Source organism: Rhagoletis pomonella, unplaced genomic scaffold (genome assembly GCF_013731165.1).
Source record: "Rhagoletis pomonella isolate Grant_MI unplaced genomic scaffold, Rhpom_1.0 Rhpom_scaffold_00002, whole genome shotgun sequence".
Classification (NCBI taxonomy): Eukaryota; Metazoa; Arthropoda; class Insecta; order Diptera; family Tephritidae; genus Rhagoletis; species Rhagoletis pomonella.
In genome coordinates, this window is record NW_023458556.1 from 14347391 (window position 1) to 14365083 (window position 17693).

The following is a 17693-nucleotide window of genomic DNA, read 5'->3' on the forward strand; positions in this document are numbered from 1 at the left end:
AACAAATGAGATATAATGTCCTCTAATTTTCAACAGATCTGACCTATTGCAATAAAATGTATATACAGAAAACCTTCTCTGTGTACTTTCCTACTATCCTTAAAAAATTCGTTTAAATGAGTTAAGTAGTTTTAATGTGATGCGCGCACAAAAGCATTAACGGTTTTGTTATATAAATAGATATAGATTGTGTTATATTCATTCTTGTTTTCAAAAAGGTTATAAAGTCATTTATTTTTACCCTATTATTTTATTTTAATTCACGCATATCTGTAGGTAGCCCTTATAGGGATATCTATTTATTCAATTGAAGCTAAATCGGTTAATCCTATTTATGCTCTTTAAAAATTGCACTACAGCTTTATACTCATTATTTTATTAAAAGTTAGACGTACGTTAGATGTATACATAGCAAAATGAATACAAAAGTGTATTTAAGTAGTTACACACTACCAACATTTAAAAACGTTTTCTTATAAAATTAAACTGTTTTTATATTTTTTCAGAAATGTTAATAATTTCTTTATATCCCATTTAGCTACAGCATTACTTAGCTTTGCCCTTTCCCTTCTTGCCCTTTTTCGATTTTTTCTTGAACGGCCCCAGACCGCGACGCACCATCAAACCACGCCACCACGCCTGTATCCGTACAGCGCATTGCACACGATAGATTTGTTGCTCGTACAACTGCCGCTCCACTTCCTTTTCAGACAAATAGTCGTGCACAAATTGCTTACGCGCGGCATAAGTCTCCCGGTGGCGTTCGAACGACTTTTGTAGTTGCTGTATTTGACGTTCTTTTGCTTGTATCTCGTCGCATTTGATCTCCCACACACGCGCATACTTCGTTTGCCAAGCGACAATACTCGCATTCAATTCAGCAAACTGTTTCACACTAAACCTATCCACTGCGGCAATGATGCGCTCCTCGTCAGCCATACGTTGGCGCAATCCGTCAATTTGCTGCTGCAATGTCCGTTCCTCATTCGCTCCCACAATGCTCGCTTGTGTGTAGCGGTTCTCCTCCCAACGTTGTACCAAACGCAACTCCAGATCGTTGAGTAGACGCACATTACGTAAATTATGACGCAGCGTAGCAATGCACTCGTCTTGTTCGGCCAGTTTATCCTCCGCCGCTTTATGCTCCTCAGCCAATTGCGATTTCAACGCTTTGAGTGTTGCTTTGTTGGCTTCTAGCGTACTTAGCGCTTGCTCTACCTCGTTCTTGTCTGGCCGTTGTGCTTCAATAGCAGCGTATAATTGGGCATGTGGTCTGCTCGCCTTCGGCGCATCCGTTTCCGTTTCCGTTTGCGTTTCCGTAGCGTCAGTAGTGCTCTCCGAGGAGTAGTCGAGTTCAGAGAGCGCTATGGCATAAATTTTACGAAGCAATGTCAACTCCTGATCGAGTTTTATTTCGTTTAGTATTCTTTCGTTAGGCACATTTTCTTCGCCGTAAATAGCTTGGCTGGTCACTTTTGTAGAGCTGCGGCGTGAGCTCTGATGACATTTGGTTACAGGCTTTTTAGGCATGAAGCGTGTAGCATTTATCATTTGACTACGCTGATAGATGCGCAATTTCGCGGATGCGTCATTATATACAGCAGACAGAAGGATATTCTTCACTTCCTTGCCTTCTAAGGGCGGATGCACAAAATTTTCGAGCTGACTGATATGCTTCATTGCTCAGGGTTGACTACGGCACTACGGTACTAAGCCATTTAAAATTGGCGCATTTCAAAAAGTTTTGTTTGCAAAGTAAACAGTTTATGGGTGTGCTTGTTGGCAAGGTGATTGTCACTATGGAAATTAGTTGTTTATTATTTATCCACCACTTATTTCTAAGAACTGTTGATGGTAGGAAAAATATTTGTAGAAAAATTTACTCAGAGTGAGACTAAAACCCCTTAACCTTCTACCGTACTGGTATGCACCGATTCTCCCAGCACTACCGCTTAGCATTCCACCAATTTTCCTTTGTTAGTCGTGACTAAACCAATGCAGCCCATTTCTAGTGCACCGTAAATTCGTTTCTATATCGACTATTATCCGCATATCGCATTTTACTACCACTTATGCTGTGTGCTTTTTGTATTTTGGTATAAGTAGGACCAAGAGATGGCCAATATATCTATCCAGGTGTTGAAATGGTATAGAGATATGGAATTTTTTGCAAGATGAGGTAAGCATAGCAATAAATCGCCTTTAAAAACAATAAGGTCCCCAATGTCGACAGAATACCGTTTGAGCAGCTAACAGCCGGCGAAATAGCAGTTCCCTGCATTTTCAGTGAATGTATGAAAGTTATCAAAACAGCACTATATAAATCAAAAGAACTATGTTGCTAGCGTATACAGCGCAGCATTTTCCAGCTAAGAAAAATAATGGAAAGAGCGCTAGGCGAGCTGAGAGAGGACGAGACAAACTACATAACACATAAAATGTCTCGAGTTTTGGGACACACGTCACTTTTGCCAATTATAACTTCGAAGTGGTGTAGGACCCTGTCCGCCTCGTATCCAAAATAGACACCACCAATAATCTCAGAACGAATATTAAGCGAAGAACACCCTTGCCAACAGGTAGTACCTTAGGATCGGTAGGCAAGTTAAAAGCAGAACCCTCTCCTGATGAACAAATATTACGCTCTACAAGTTTCTTGTGATTCAAGGACATTTATATGGTGCGGTAAAATAGACGATATCGAAAAAAGATCAGTAGGCTTTGGGGACCTTTGGAGGAAAGTTTTTCACGCAAAATCTATGACCCTGTTTGTATGGACGACAGGTGCCGGAGTAACTGTAATGACGAACCATGAGCTTTTTTACGAAATGAACGTAGTAAAGCGCATTAACGTATAGCGGTTGTGCTGGCTTGGTCAATCAAATCAAGGGTACCAACGAACAAAATGGAAGGACCGCGTGCAGAAGAACCATTTTTAGAGATTAGAATTTCACAAAAGCAATTTAATTTAAAAATTAATTTAAATTTTTGAATTTTATATGTAAATTGAAATAAAATAAAAAATCATTTTCCATTTAAATTGCTGGTGAAATCGGCTGTTAGTATTTTGTAAAAACTATTTTGTCCATCACTTGGGCATACTTTAACAATTTGATTCGCCTCCATGACCAAAATATTAAATAACACATTTCCTCCTTGCTTCCTCGAAAACAACATATGTATTTACATGCATACATAATCAATGCCGTATTTTCTATAATTTTTTTTAACCAATATATGTGTATATAGTATATACACATTTTAATACGTTTGATTGAAAATGTTAATTTAGTTAGGTATTTTATTAAATTTATTTGCTGGCCACTCAATAAAACGTATTTACTAAATTTACAATTAAAAAAAAAAAATTAATTTAAAGAGTATTAAATGTTTTCCATTAAGCATTCAACAACTACAAAATTGAGTGCAAGGACTTTGAATAGCATGTGTGTGTGTGTTAGTAAACGTGTATGTGCGGCCATGTACATACATACAGTCAATGTATCCAAATAATACCCCTGCAGGGACACCGCGGACTAGTGAATCAAATTTCTAGTTCCGTACTAGGTCTTTATCGCCAAAAGGAACTAGTCCGATATGAACTAGATCCCCACCAGTCCAAAATCAGCGAAAAGTGGTACTTTTAAAAGACTAATTTTTTCAGTTTTTTTCACTAGAAAGCGATATCTAAAGTGACGAGTTTAGAAATGGTTGGGAACTATAGAAAAATGGATGCAGAACGAACTAGATCTTATTTGTCGAATTTAGAACAAGTTCGGAACTATCGAATAAGGGATGCAGCGGGGGGCTTGTTTACTTTACACAGATATGTGTTCGGCGGCTTTTTCGTTCAAATACGCTTCTATTCTGCGTTTCGCAGATGCTTTTTCATAGCTTGGTAATACAAAACTAAAATTTGTGTTAACATTGGGACCGTCTGGAATCTAAGAAATAACAGCGAGCACCTCTGCAAACTCAGCTACAGCTAAAGGTATGTAAACGTACATTTCTTACAATCATTCAAACAAATTTAATTTCAAATTGAAAACACATTTCTTCCAAGATAACTTAAAATCGCACACATGGAAGAACTAAAAAGATTGAAAAATCATGATACTTTTTTCTTTCGCCTGTCGATTTCAGAACTGGTTCGAAACTATAGAATTTAGGACTAGTTCGAAACTATCGAAAAAGGGATGCAGCAGGCGGCAATTGACACTTCCTAGGACATCGCCATGTTAAATTCGCCAGTTGCTTGCATGCAAAAGAGATTTATAGCGAACCAGTACTGGGTCTAAATGTACTAGAAGCGCCCCAGTTCAGAACTAGAGATTTTCCCCACAGGGTACTGCATGTAATATATTTGTATGTGTGTATAAATAAAAAAATGTTGCGTACAGCTAAGCTCGAGAGTCTATATGCGCGTCCTCAAAAAAGTCGCCTGTGCACTTTTTTCCGCAGCTTGCACATTTGGTGTTCGTGTTGCATAGAAAATATTAACACCTTTTATTTGGTAAATTGCTTGTGTAAGCGTGCATGCGAATAAGAGTAAATATGTATACATATATATGTATGCATGCGTTGACGTGTGTGTTTTCACACGTATTTCGATGTATGCATGCGCTAATTGTATGCGCTATGCTGACGTGCGTCGAGCGTAATGTAGTGAAAAATGCAAATATTTTATTTTTACGTATAAAAAGCTGGCAAAGCATCGCATTTTACAATTGCAGCGCCAGCATTGCCAACCACTGCTGTTGCAACAAAACATAACAAAAAAAAAACGTTTTGCAACACGGGCAACAAACAAACACTTCACTTAAACTACTACCTAAACTGAAGCAAAACAAAGCTGATGAAAGGTACACCGGAAATCACACGATGGTATAGCTTTTGAGTTTTTAGTATAATCATGATTCTTAACTAAAAAAATAAAACTCAATAATAATAATTAATTTTGAGCGAAAAAATAAAAGTTATAATTAAACGGTCCTTCACTATCTTTGCGAGTGCCCAGCACACTTGGGAGTTTTTACATCCAAAATCTTGGGAAAAGTTCCAAATTTACCATTACTAATCTAAATAGATTCATTGGAAAATCCAAATGGTTTGACGAGAGAAAGCGTATCAAAATGGTGCTTTCTGCACTAATTGGGCCCTGGGAATGTACCCAGGCAACGCGTCTACCAACCAACCATAACCTTTATTTTCTCCTTCAATGCTGGTCGTCTTGCCGTGGCGAAGGGGCTTAAATTATGACATGGAAATTCCCCAAAGGTAACTTTCAGATCGTGATGAACTAAGAGGAAAGCTTCATATTCTTTGCAATCGGGAGGGAAGCTAACAAACCAAACTGGTATGTGAGCAAACTTCCCGGGTATGTGGAGATAGCCGCACCAGCAACACTCTAAGCCAAGGTGTTGAGGTACCCGTCCCGATGGCTGAAAGGTCAGCGGGTGTATACTGAATAGCCGGCCGTGAACGGTCCCCTCCGATGCCCGGCCAAGGTCGAAGGTATAAGTGACTTCTCTACGTATGCCGGCTCTGCGGACGAGTGACGAACCCTTTCCGTGCATACTCGTGCGACCAAATATGAAAGATTCTTGGCAGTCCTATTGCACATCCATAGGGATTTCAGGATTCCCTCCCTTAATGGAACGTCTGCCACATTGTCCTCCAAGACTAAATACTTGGGTGTCGTATTAATTACCAAGCTGAGCTGAAAGACAAATATGGAGAGGTGGTTTGAGAGAGCCTACACGGCTTATTATACATGTAAAAGAATATTCAGAAGGAACTGGGGATTAAAGCCAAAGCTTCAATCATATATATATTCAATATTCAATATATTTCTCTCAACACAATATTTGGTAACTATAACCAAATAATGTACTCGTAACTATAACCAAATCATGTGTTGAGGAAAACATATTTAGGAGGCAGGGTTTTGGTTCATTTCATTTTCATTTATTAATAGAAAGAGTTGCCGGTCACAACGATGAATTCAGATTGTCGCGGCCTGGTCCATACTTTATTCCACAGCAGATGTTTTCGGTCTAACGACCTGTACGAAAACGGACGGGTGATACCTCGTTTTGTAACGAACCAGTGTCCTCGAATTTCTGTTGAACTGTTGACTCATATAGCCGGTCATGCAATTCGCGAAATGCAGAGCGACTATTTTCATAAAACCTTTGGAACCCCTTTAGGCATTCTTGAACTGAGTATTTAAAAAAATTAACATATTAAAGATCTGCTTCGCCCTCGAATTGCCCTACACCAATCAGTAAGAAATAATTCTATGGGAATTTTGTCTATGATCAACGTTAAGCCTGCTTTTACTTTTGAGAATATTATAAGGATTTATTGACGTACATATTTATAATCAAGTGTGAGGCATCTTATTACTTCACCATTTTAATGTGCGAAAAAGTAGCTACTCAAACAATGCAACAATTGCAAACCATCAATGCTTATGCCTGAGCACATAGCCGGTAACCAGCTCAGCCACACATTAGGATTCTTATTACCACAAATGCAGCTATTTAAACTCACATTCATTTGTGAATGTACATAAGTCCTTTGCTTAAATGTGTGGGAGTGACTGTCTGAGCATGGGAATGCGTTACAAAATTGCGCTGGCGTGTCTGCAGCAATGCAGACTTTTACTTGTATCTTTAGAACTAACTACACACTGTTGCTGCTTTGGCTGTTGATTAAATGGCATAACTTTACAACTTTTCTGCGGTTACTTTGGCGCACTTCAGTGCCAGGCGAAGTATCAGGCAGGAGTGATAGCAGCAGCAACAGGGACAAAAGACGTAGGCAGACATTTCAATGACCTCGCCGGATACCACATGCCGTCATTTATGTGGCTGCGTTAGAAATTGGTTGCCATTGAAAGTACTATAAATGAAATGGCATTCATTCATGTTGATTGTGCGATGAATGAATACACTTGAAGATTAAAGTTTATAAATATGCATATATGTATGTATGTATGTCGCTGCATAAGTATGTGTCTGTACATGTGTTGTGAATAGAGTCCAGTGATGGAAAAGTATGCACAATACTGCCATTTTTGGCACTTACATTCTCACAGGCACTTTTGGCAAAATTCATCCTATTTTGGCACAATCATAAAATATAGAAATTTAGCATAAAATGCCAATATATTAAGGGTTTAGAATCATAAGGGTCTAAGTGACATTTTTTGAAAATATAAGTTATACCCATATTTGTATAAGTAGTTAAATATAGTGTTTATTTGGTGAGAAAGAGATCCAAGTCATTTCGGACATTGTAGTGCCATCTATTGGCCGGGAAATAACGATTTAAAATGAATTTACCCAGAATTTTCAATAAGTAATCAACTTTAACTTTAATTGTCTCAAAACAATGTCAGACCGATTTAAATCTTTTTGAATCTAACCCCTTCATATAACAAAAAATCACATACCACAATATAGATTAAATAATTACAAAATGTTAAAATTAAAAGCACTAAAATTTTAAAATAAGTGCCGTGAGAAATATTTACAAAACGCCGAATTCTATTGTGAATACGCAGTAAGAAAAGTAAGTTTTCGCAACAGCAAGCTTTTCATTCAGAATTTATAGAAATATTCTAATTTGCAGTTTTATAGTCCATTAAATAAAAGTGCCAGTTTCTGCAAAATCCCATCGATTGATTTTTTTTTCTGGCGGTATCATCGAAAACTTGGAATCTCCCTAAAAATTCTGAACTCAAATCTGGTTGTTGCAAAAACATGCCGACTTTTAGACTTTTATATAAAACCAACCAAAAAATGATCAATGAAAGAATAGGCGAAACTGGTCAAAGTGTTTCACTGCCATTATTTCGCATATGGGCGAATCCTAGCGTTGTGGAAATTACGTTCGGACGTTGCTTTTAAACATTTTGCCGACAAAAATATTATAAGTTAAAAATGTTTTGTTGTATAAGGGAAGGTTCATAGCAGTACTTATGGGAACAAAATAATGGAAATTTGAATTTGAATTAACGTCTAAGCATTTGCCTTCGAAATTTATATTCGTACGTTACTGAAAAATTAAGCGATTTTGATATGACCATCAAAGTCAACCGATTTGCGCAAATATTCATGAATGGAGAGCACAATCTACAAAAATACCTGCCTGCCTGCCTTTTTTGTGATTTTGGTTGACTATTTCTCGGATTCGCCCATATAGATGCATACATATATGAGTAAAAATGTCAGATTAGTTATATTTCGGTGCATCTCCCCTCCATAATTGGAATGCTGTGTAATTTTACTATGAATTTATATATATATTATGGTACTGTAATAATTTAATTAATTATTATTTAATATATTACTTCAGTCTATTTTAAAAATATTATTTGTAAAAATATATTGGTCCTAAAACGCTAACGCTTTAAAAGTTATTTAACTTTGTGGCTTTTTAATCTTCTTTTCGGCACTATTTTTGGAGACCATTAGGCACATCTTGAAATTTTGAAATTCCATCTCTGATAGAGCCAGCGATTCAAAGTTTCTGCCACATTGATTGCTCTCACGCGCTCTCTCTCCCTCTATTCAAACGCACGACTTGGTAATCTAATAGTTGCCTTTAACAAACATGAACACACAGACTCTTGCAAATTATCACTCATTAGGGCTAGGACATCTGTTCGAGTATTCGTGTATGCGGATAAAATCCGAATAGCCATTCGGTTAATAGCCGTTCGATTTTGTTTGCCGGATATCCTCTTCGTATCCGGTTAATAATCGCTAATTTTTCTATCCTGATATCCGGATATCCAATCAATATCCACTCATTTTGTTAGCCGCATATTCGTATTATTTAATCAGATATTCGGACATCTGGATATTCCGGATTTTTAGACCACCCAGCCCTATCACTCATACAAGCATGTTCTTATGCAGAGAAAGTTTTACCAAATTTGCTAATATGCATTGCGTATGTACATACATATATATGTGTGTGTGTTTGTTTGGTGTGTGACTTCGAAAACATTTGCTGGCAAATTGGTAGATGACAGTTGCCTTGAAGCGCCAGTTGCAAGTTCATTTCATTGCATTCAACTTGTTACGATAATAATATTCTTTGAATGCGGTTTGCTTTTCACATTCACGCACAAATTGTAAGACTTTAGTTTTGAAATATTTAGAATAAGCAGTAAAATGGTTTGTGCATATGTATATATGAACGAATCTACGCTATCACATCGAGTTTCTTGTAATTTCTTGCAAGCATGAAACATCAGGCTTAATGATTTATTGAAATTTAAATAATATCTGTTTAATGTTGTGGCATTTTCAACAATTCTTAAATGATGAGCAACATTTGCAAACTCAACCTATGTAACTATATAAAAAATAACTACTAATAGAATATATATATTAGTTTAAGTTAAGTAAGAGGAGCGCAAATGGAAACTTCCATACTGGAAACTTCGATTCTCTGGTAAGAACTTTTAGGTTAAATTAAATTTTAGTGGCTGCCACCGCGCAAAGCACGGAGTACACGCAGGCTAAAAAAGCCCATTTGTTTCCTTGCCTCCCTTAACTTAAAGCACAAAAATTTGAGGACGTTCGCCCAGCTCAGGTCGGATAAACAAGAACTGAAGAATTAGTTGCGCGCGTTGTCCAGGTCGGAAAAATGGCAGATGTACCGGCATGTTCTGAAATTCGAAACTTTCAATTAAGTCCACCTCTTTTTTCGCCGAATATTACTGCGTGACCGCATTTGGTTGGTATCTTAAACAACCCCTGAAATGCGCTACTCACCACCTCCGATATGCCGAGTCTTACGAGTCTTTGCACTTCGCCAATTATTTTCATCTTCCTTCTTAAGAGTTTTCCACTGGTTGTCAACCTTAAAATGCAACAATTCAGCGCCTTCGAATATGCAAACCTACTCATCCGTGTGTTAATTCTTGTGAAAAACTACAAATTTTTATTGAACCACTTAATAACGCATGCTTCCGTGATAGGCTTACTCTCTAGTGAGTACTTGTTGATGAATGAGAAAAGGCTCTTGCAAAGCGTGGAGCTGGTTCTAATAGTGAAAGACCGATGGGTAAAATCAATCGAAGAGATTCATAACCCCTTTAAGAGCAGTATCTGAATGACTGCTGCATATTAGAGGAGAAGGCATGAAAATTTTTACTCTCAGCTAGAGGACATTGTTAGATAAGACACCATACTGGCATGTTGGTTGGCTTTGTTGTCATCCCGTTTTCTCCTCCAGCATCAGATGAGTAGTGACCTCAATGGCACAGTTTCAAGGAAAATTGGGAATTCTAGCTGATTTAAAAATTTTAATTACTGCTGGAAATCATAAAGTCGGTATTACAGATTTCCTGTTAATGTATGCAAAAAATTTGACTGAAATTGTGTGCACATGAACGTCGGTGTTTGAAAAGATGGATTTCCCGGTAGCTTTCGAAAAGCCTAAGGCTACTGAGCGAACTTTCGGTAGCTTTTCACAGCGATGAGGCTACTGATTAGCGCAGGCGGGTGCGCTGATGGATCGTCTGGTGGCATTCAACAAGATTACTGGCGAACACCGGTGGATTAGTGTACGGTAATGTTACGGATGTATATTAATTTCTCTCGCATCTGATCTTCCCGCATTTGTATATGCTACCTCTTTCACGCCACAAAAAAATTATACTTCATACCTGGGAAAAATATTGGTATGTCGCGAAGAGGTTTGTTAGTTGTGCCGGCTCGAGGTAAAATTTTTTTGGAAAAAATTGTACACCACAAATTTTTCTGGAGCTCCTTTTCAATATAAGACCTCAGTTCGTACTGCTCACAAAAAATGTGTGCAATTTTTGGTTTTAGTATGCAAACTCTTTAGTTCCACCCACCAACCCTTTGAATATCGTAGTAAACAAGTGGATTGTCCCATCGCAATGCTTATTTAACGCTTTTTAAATACATAAATATTTTATTGAAATATTTAAGGTCCAAAGTAAAATCCAACCTTTCAGTTGAGTTCACGTCAATCCGATTGGCTTATGTGCTTCATTGGTTGTACAGAACGCATCAATATGACGATATGAAAATGGCCCGTATTTATTCTATAATGCAATAGTTGCATTGATATATACAAATATAAGTAAGTAACTCAATATAAGCAATAAGCGCTACTATATATGTACATATAAAATCCATATATATATATATATATTTGTAGAACGCCACCTTTGCCCGACGACGACGATATAAACGCTGCTGCAAAGCTTCACAACTTAACAATCAACAAAAAGTGTATCACTCCAAAGTCGTAAATCCCGATTTCAATCAACACAATGCAGCGCTAGTAACGGTAAATAACAATAACAACAACAAGAAATGCAATAAAATAGCTGCTTCGCAAGCTATTATATATGACTGGTAAAAGTATAACTGCATTGGCGTATTGCAATTTTCAAGGCGATTTAAGTTTTTAAATGTCATATATATGTATATATGCATACACATCTGCAAACATAGTAAGTTTACATGCAAATTGATATGCGCATATATGTATGTATAGGCGGGAAAAATTATTTATTATTTATGCACATGCAGCGTTTAAGGAATTTTAAAATTGCAAATGCGCTCAAATCTACATACATACTCGCCCAGTAGCGAAAACTTTATTGCAGATGAGCTAATAGTATGTGTATACCCTGCAAACCAAAGTTCCCGAAATCTTAACGAAATCTTTAGGCACAGTGGTCTTGAAACAATGATAGGTATGACTAAAATGCCAACCAAAACTGCTTGCATACCTGTTTTGGAAGGCACCCATACACCAATATGCAGTTGGAATTAAAATCATATCTGCTCCTATGCCTAGAATATTGTCAAATGAAAATTTGGAACAAATTTAACTGCAATTGTTAGTATTTCTTGTTCAACAGAGTATTCTAAAGTTATCGTTTTGTATATTAGTGTAAAAAAAAACAGATAGTATTTTTCTCGATGATAATATTTCTGGTGTAAGCTATTTGATTGCACATCATGTCTTCTATAAGTCATCCGCAACATAAGTGTAATCACGAAGAGAACAGATTTAAAGTGTGCGCGCCTTGCGTGAGAAAGATTAAATTCGGATCGTCAAAACCTTCAGAATTTAATATAACCGGAAAATTGGAGTGTCTTATTAAAAAATACGTTAGTGAAAATTTTAGATTGACCAATTCGAAGTTCCCATTAGGCATTTGTGGTACATGTCGTAGGGTTCTCTGTGACCGAGATAAGGATATACCAAATGCAACGCGGCCTCTTCCAAACATGCCTAACTATGAAGATTCGACAAAAGAAACAAGAACAAGTTCATGCTCTTGTTATATCTGGCTCACTGCTCGGGCAACCAGCCATCCAAAAGTTATACAAGGGAGAGCACATACCTTAAATGTATTGAGTGAAAAAAACTCCACCAATGGGTTGACTGCTTTGTCAGTTGGGTCAGAATCAAAAAATCATGTAAGTAAACTCGCTAAAGCCTTCCGAAGCACAGAAATGTCGGAAACATTAAAAATTCACGTGCTTCTAAATCATTTGGAACATTGTCTGCATTTTTTTAGGCAACGACGGCTTCGGAATGTGGTCGGAGCAAGCTGGAGAATCCATTCATGGCGTATTTTTAAGATTTTGGCTCAATTATAAAGTTAATTCGATTGACGACCCTAAATATATAATCAATTAAAAAAAAAACTGTCGTTGAATTTTCATCAAAACACATATGAATTTATATAAAATAATATTTTATATTGACTTTGTAAATTTATAAAATTTATGCAATAAGAATTATTAAAATATGCAATTATGTAATATTATCTCTTGAATAACTAAGTTAAAATATTTTATGCTTATAACGTAAGAAAGTGTTATAATTATATTACCATAGACCTTCGCGATTATATAACTGGATTTGGAAAGTTCTAGATCAACATTTTATAATATTTTAAGCTTAGGAGCAGATGGAATTTTATTTTCAACGAAATTTTGATCTATGATTATGTACAAAGACAGTTATGTAAGCCGTTTTGGTTGGCATTTTAGTCATAGCTATGGTTGCTTCAAGACCACTGTGTAGGAGTATCTCATTTCTGTAACGATTTTTTTACGAATCTTCAAAGAAAATTATGTGAAGGGGTTGACACGAACTCGTAAAGAAATTTCTGTACGAAAAATAAAGAAAATTGTGGAAAAATTCTGAAAGATATTCTTCACATAGCAGCATTATTTTCGTTGCTTCACAGATTTTCTTCCGAAATTTCGTAAAAGAATGGAAGTGTGCGTAATTTATTTCATTTTAGAAAATTCGGCAAAAAATCGGATGAGATCTTTACGAATTCATTAAAATTTCTCTACAATTCAGAATACTCTGAAAAAATGGTTTGCAGGGTATGTACTATTTACTTGCATGCATACATACTTACATCCAATGTTACATATTCGTACTCATACCTAGCGCCAAGCGTTTCCCGGTGCGTATGAGTAACCTTCAGAAAGTGTTCGACTATTCGAATGTTGGGGTGTTGTGCGGAAATATTTATACATAAGCACTGGCAGACTTCATGTTTTAATACAATATTATACACACACACATACATATGTACGCATACGTGTATTTATTTACATATGTACGCAGAAAGTTCGCCGTTATGTTGTGCAGCGATAAGCCAACTTTAAAACCTTAAACAAAAACTACAAAATACATAGGTACTATTTATGTACATATGTATGCTATGTATGTATTTCGTATCAGCATTACTAAGCCGTTTGTTGCAGCTGCGTTGAAAATTTGCAACGCTTACATGCGCCGTACACCAACGATTCTGAAACTGCACTGCAGCCCGTCATGTTCAGGCGTGATCGGTAAACAAATGCTCAAATTATGGCATATAAATGTACATACAACTACATAAGCTGTGGGGCGCTATGTGTATAAGTATTTTCAATGGATAACTGAATTTACCTTACATAAATAGAACCAAACAGCGTGGGCATAACTTACGCGTAGGCATACATTGACAGTTCCTATAAGTATCCTTTTGGGTCAGTAAAATTTCACTGGTCAAAAAACTGTTCTATATTACACTTCATTTGAATAAGTTGGCCGAGTCATTTTCATAGCTACGCTAATTCTTAAGTTTACCGCCGAAGATAGCAGTTTTTAGATAGCCACACATATTTGGATTCGTTGAACCTTGCTAATCAGGTCTCTTTTGGCTTGCTGATAAAGACCCATGAAAAATATATGGTTTCTGATGGTTTGAGTTATGTTACGTACAGCCCGCCAGACGCCATGTCTCCGTCTGGACTGTCGGTTGTTGTGACCACCGTTGCATATTTTCGCAGCTGCTTCACATAAAACGGGATGCTTTAATTGGTATTAGTGGGGCACTGCGGATCACCCACACATTGGCTCTTCACGTCATGCTAAACGTAGTGCCTGTCAACGTTGCAGACAAAACTTCCGCAGCTCGAAAAGCTACTAGATTCAATAAAATCGATTGGTTGACCAACTTAAGTACGGGTCAATTTAGAGTTCTAGGGGGCTTCGATTTCATGCATTACCGAAATGGCTTCCTCTCTGCCCACTTTCCCTCAAGGGAGAATTGGGTTGGGGCGAGATTCCAAAGAGGGGGAGCAGTGAACTTCTTCAAGGATGGACGAAGATTGGAGGGCAGGGTTTGTGTAGGGGACTTCTGCCTATTAAGGAGGCGGTGAAGTCACTGCTCAGGTGTGAAATGACAGTCATGGATGTGAGCATCTACCAGGGTCGTAAAAGCGTTGGAGGTGCACTCTAATATGGTTAAAGGAAATCTCTTCTTTTTTCGTTTTTTTTTCTTTTGCGTTGGACATTGAAGGCAACTGTGTGGCTCAACAAGTGGCTAAAAAATGTACCCTTGAAACATTATTGCTGGACAAAGAGCGGCTGGAGGTGCCATTGATCACATCTGTAACACCCCTTGTATAGATGAGCCTCTTGTCAACTCATCGAGCGGTGGGTGAAAACCGGGACATGCTCGAACTATCACTCTTGGTGAGGATTACTGTCCATTCGGTATTTACGTAGTAAGACTGAACATATTATTTACCTGATTAGCTCTTACATTCTTAATATCCCCAAGGAGCTCTGGGGCATTGAGATTTACCGCATTCGTAATTATATAAATGGGACTAACACCTAAGCTAAATTAACCTAAATAAATAGGTATGCTTTTAAAAATTAAAGCTATCAGCACTTATCGATTTCTCCTAGACTTATTTATATCGTATTTAAACAACACAAAAGTAATACATAAAATACTGGATCTGATTTTGCTCTCACATACTAAAAAATTACTTGTAATTTCTACAAATCTATTTCATACCGTTTTATTACTTGAGAAAAAATTAGCCCTCTAACTTTACCTTAGCAAAAGAGAAAACACAAAACAAACTGAAGTATATTTGAAATTCTTAACAACAAAAAAACGCAAACTTTCCCACGCACTTACTACGAGTACTAACTTTATTTACTACAGCGTTCATTCAAAGTCAAGTAGCTTCTGGCTGTTTCGCTAATAGCGCCGCGCCCATGGTCTTACTCACCAGGAAGTATAAAAGTTTTTACTGCTTTTCGACTTTTATTCCCTTTTAACTTCTGCATACTTTATGTGTATGTAAGTTAGTATACCCTTTCATTTAGCTTTCCCTAAGCACTTTAGTTTGCAAAACTTCTGCTTAAGTTGTAAGTATTAGGAAATAGCAAAGCAGGATGCCATTTAAATTGAATAAGTTCGACTTTTTGGTATGTTTCCGGCAAACTCCTGCTGCTCGCTCCACATCTTTAAGTGTTAAAATTTTTCTCAAAAAAAAAAAATATAAGAAATTCATCGAAACATTACAATGAATTTAACTTTAAATTAGAGCGCACAAAAATAGCTACCGCTGTGGTGTTTGTGTTTTCTTTGAGCACAAAAGGGAGAAAACGAAAAATATGGAGAAAGTCAGAGCCTTAGCTTTGCATGAACATTGCTGCGAAATGAGCCATGCAACCCACTCAATCATGTGAATGCATGTTTGTATCCATTTGGTGATATGTTCGAATGACTGTAGTAGTTTAGAGTTACTCCCGTTTTTACGCAAAAGTTTTTCTTACAAAAGGAGAACTGGTGCTTGCAGAGAAAACATTTGCTTGCATTCATACATGGTTACATATGCACACACATACATACAAATAAGTACATGTATAAGAATAAAAGGCACACAGTAGGAAAATTAAGATTTTAAATGAGTTAGACAGAGAATAGGGATGGATCATCCCAACCAGATTATGTTTCCGTGCAGTGCTTTCTTTCAATATTTGCAATGTTTTTCGTAATGAATTTTTTTCGTTAACTTGTAATTATATTCAACAATTTTTATTGAGCTCCAGGCCGTTTTTTAATGAAAATTTATTGTGGAAAAGCAACAATAATTTGAAAAAATGGTAGAAGTGATAGCTATTTCGGAAATCACCACATTTCCTCATCAGAATTCTTTCAGTAGGCTTCGATTTTCCCTGATTTTTTTTTCATTTTTATTTTGTCCAGCCGTTTTCGAGACAAATTTTATTTTTCGAAAATCGAGGTTATTGGAATCATTTTTAATTTGTTATTTCCAGGTCACTTCTGGAATGTAAAATCGAAAAATTTCAAAATTTAGAATGTTGATTTCCACAAAACACGTGCTAATCGAAAATAAATTTTTTTTTTGTTTTTAACAAACATTCCGCAAATTTTAAGCCAAGTTCGATAATGCGATAACAATGCGATTTTTTTTTTTTTTTAATTTTTAAATGAATGAAAGTTTGTCCAGCGCAACGCCAAGAACTCTGACTGCGTCAACTGCATTGATCAATATGATAAATTATTATCTTTAAAAAGTTTAAGAAGAAAATAGTTTTTTTTTGCTTTTGTTCGGCAAAAAATTTAAAGCGCAACTGAGTTAAAGATCCAAAAGTCTCTAAATTAAGCCTTGTGTTCTAACACAAACCCAACGTAAAGGTTAAATAAAATACCTATAAAAAATAAATTTAACAAAACCAATAGCAAGTTAGTAATCGAATACTGAATTGATCAACAGCTGAGCAGTTATACATATCTCAAGAAAAATAAGAAATTAAAGAATTCAAATTCCGGAACTTTCTTGCTGGTAATGCAAAAACTTTCACACTCAAGTATTTATTTGCATTACACTCAGTTAGTAGCCGTAAGCAGCCATTCATTGATTGACTTGCAGCTATTATTCTTATTGACTTTACATGCGTGCGAGTTCATACACATATGTACATACATTAGGATGCCTCCCGAAAAGGGAGTTAGCGTCGATTCCAGTGGTTGTCGTTCGTAGTTCTATATCTCGCTGGCCTTGGTTAGGTTAGATTTGTTATACGTACGGCGAGCATTTCGTCCTTAGGGTTACTAAAGAAGAAAATTAATGATTCGTCTTTTAATGCAGCCTTTGTCTTAGTATTTTATTCCTGCATTGGCGAAGGCAAAAAGAGTTTGTCATTATAGCCTCTACTGCTTCAGTATCCATGACGCTGTCAGTTATATAGCAGTTCAACCCTAGTCTCGGAAAAAATACAGCAGCTCACACTTCTTCACTCATTTTATACTCCCTACTTCCCCTCATTTTGTTTTGTTACGACGT

At 36.7% G+C, this 17693-nt stretch overlaps 1 protein-coding gene across 1 annotated transcript; it reads right to left on the reverse strand.

Annotated features, from left to right (window-relative positions):
* Positions 1–546: 546 nt before the first annotated feature.
* LOC118734460 (dynein regulatory complex protein 9) lies at positions 547–1680 on the reverse strand. Its single transcript, XM_036464179.1, has one exon. It carries the CDS (start codon positions 1678–1680, stop codon positions 547–549), a length of 1134 nt encoding a protein of 377 aa, XP_036320072.1.
* Positions 1681–17693: the final 16013 nt, after the last annotated feature.

Bases quoted from the DNA above. Each gene is read 5' to 3' on its own strand.
- LOC118734460 (XM_036464179.1), bottom strand. From the start codon at position 1,680: ATGAAGCATATCAGTCAGCTCGAAAATTTTGTGCATCCGCCCTTAGAA.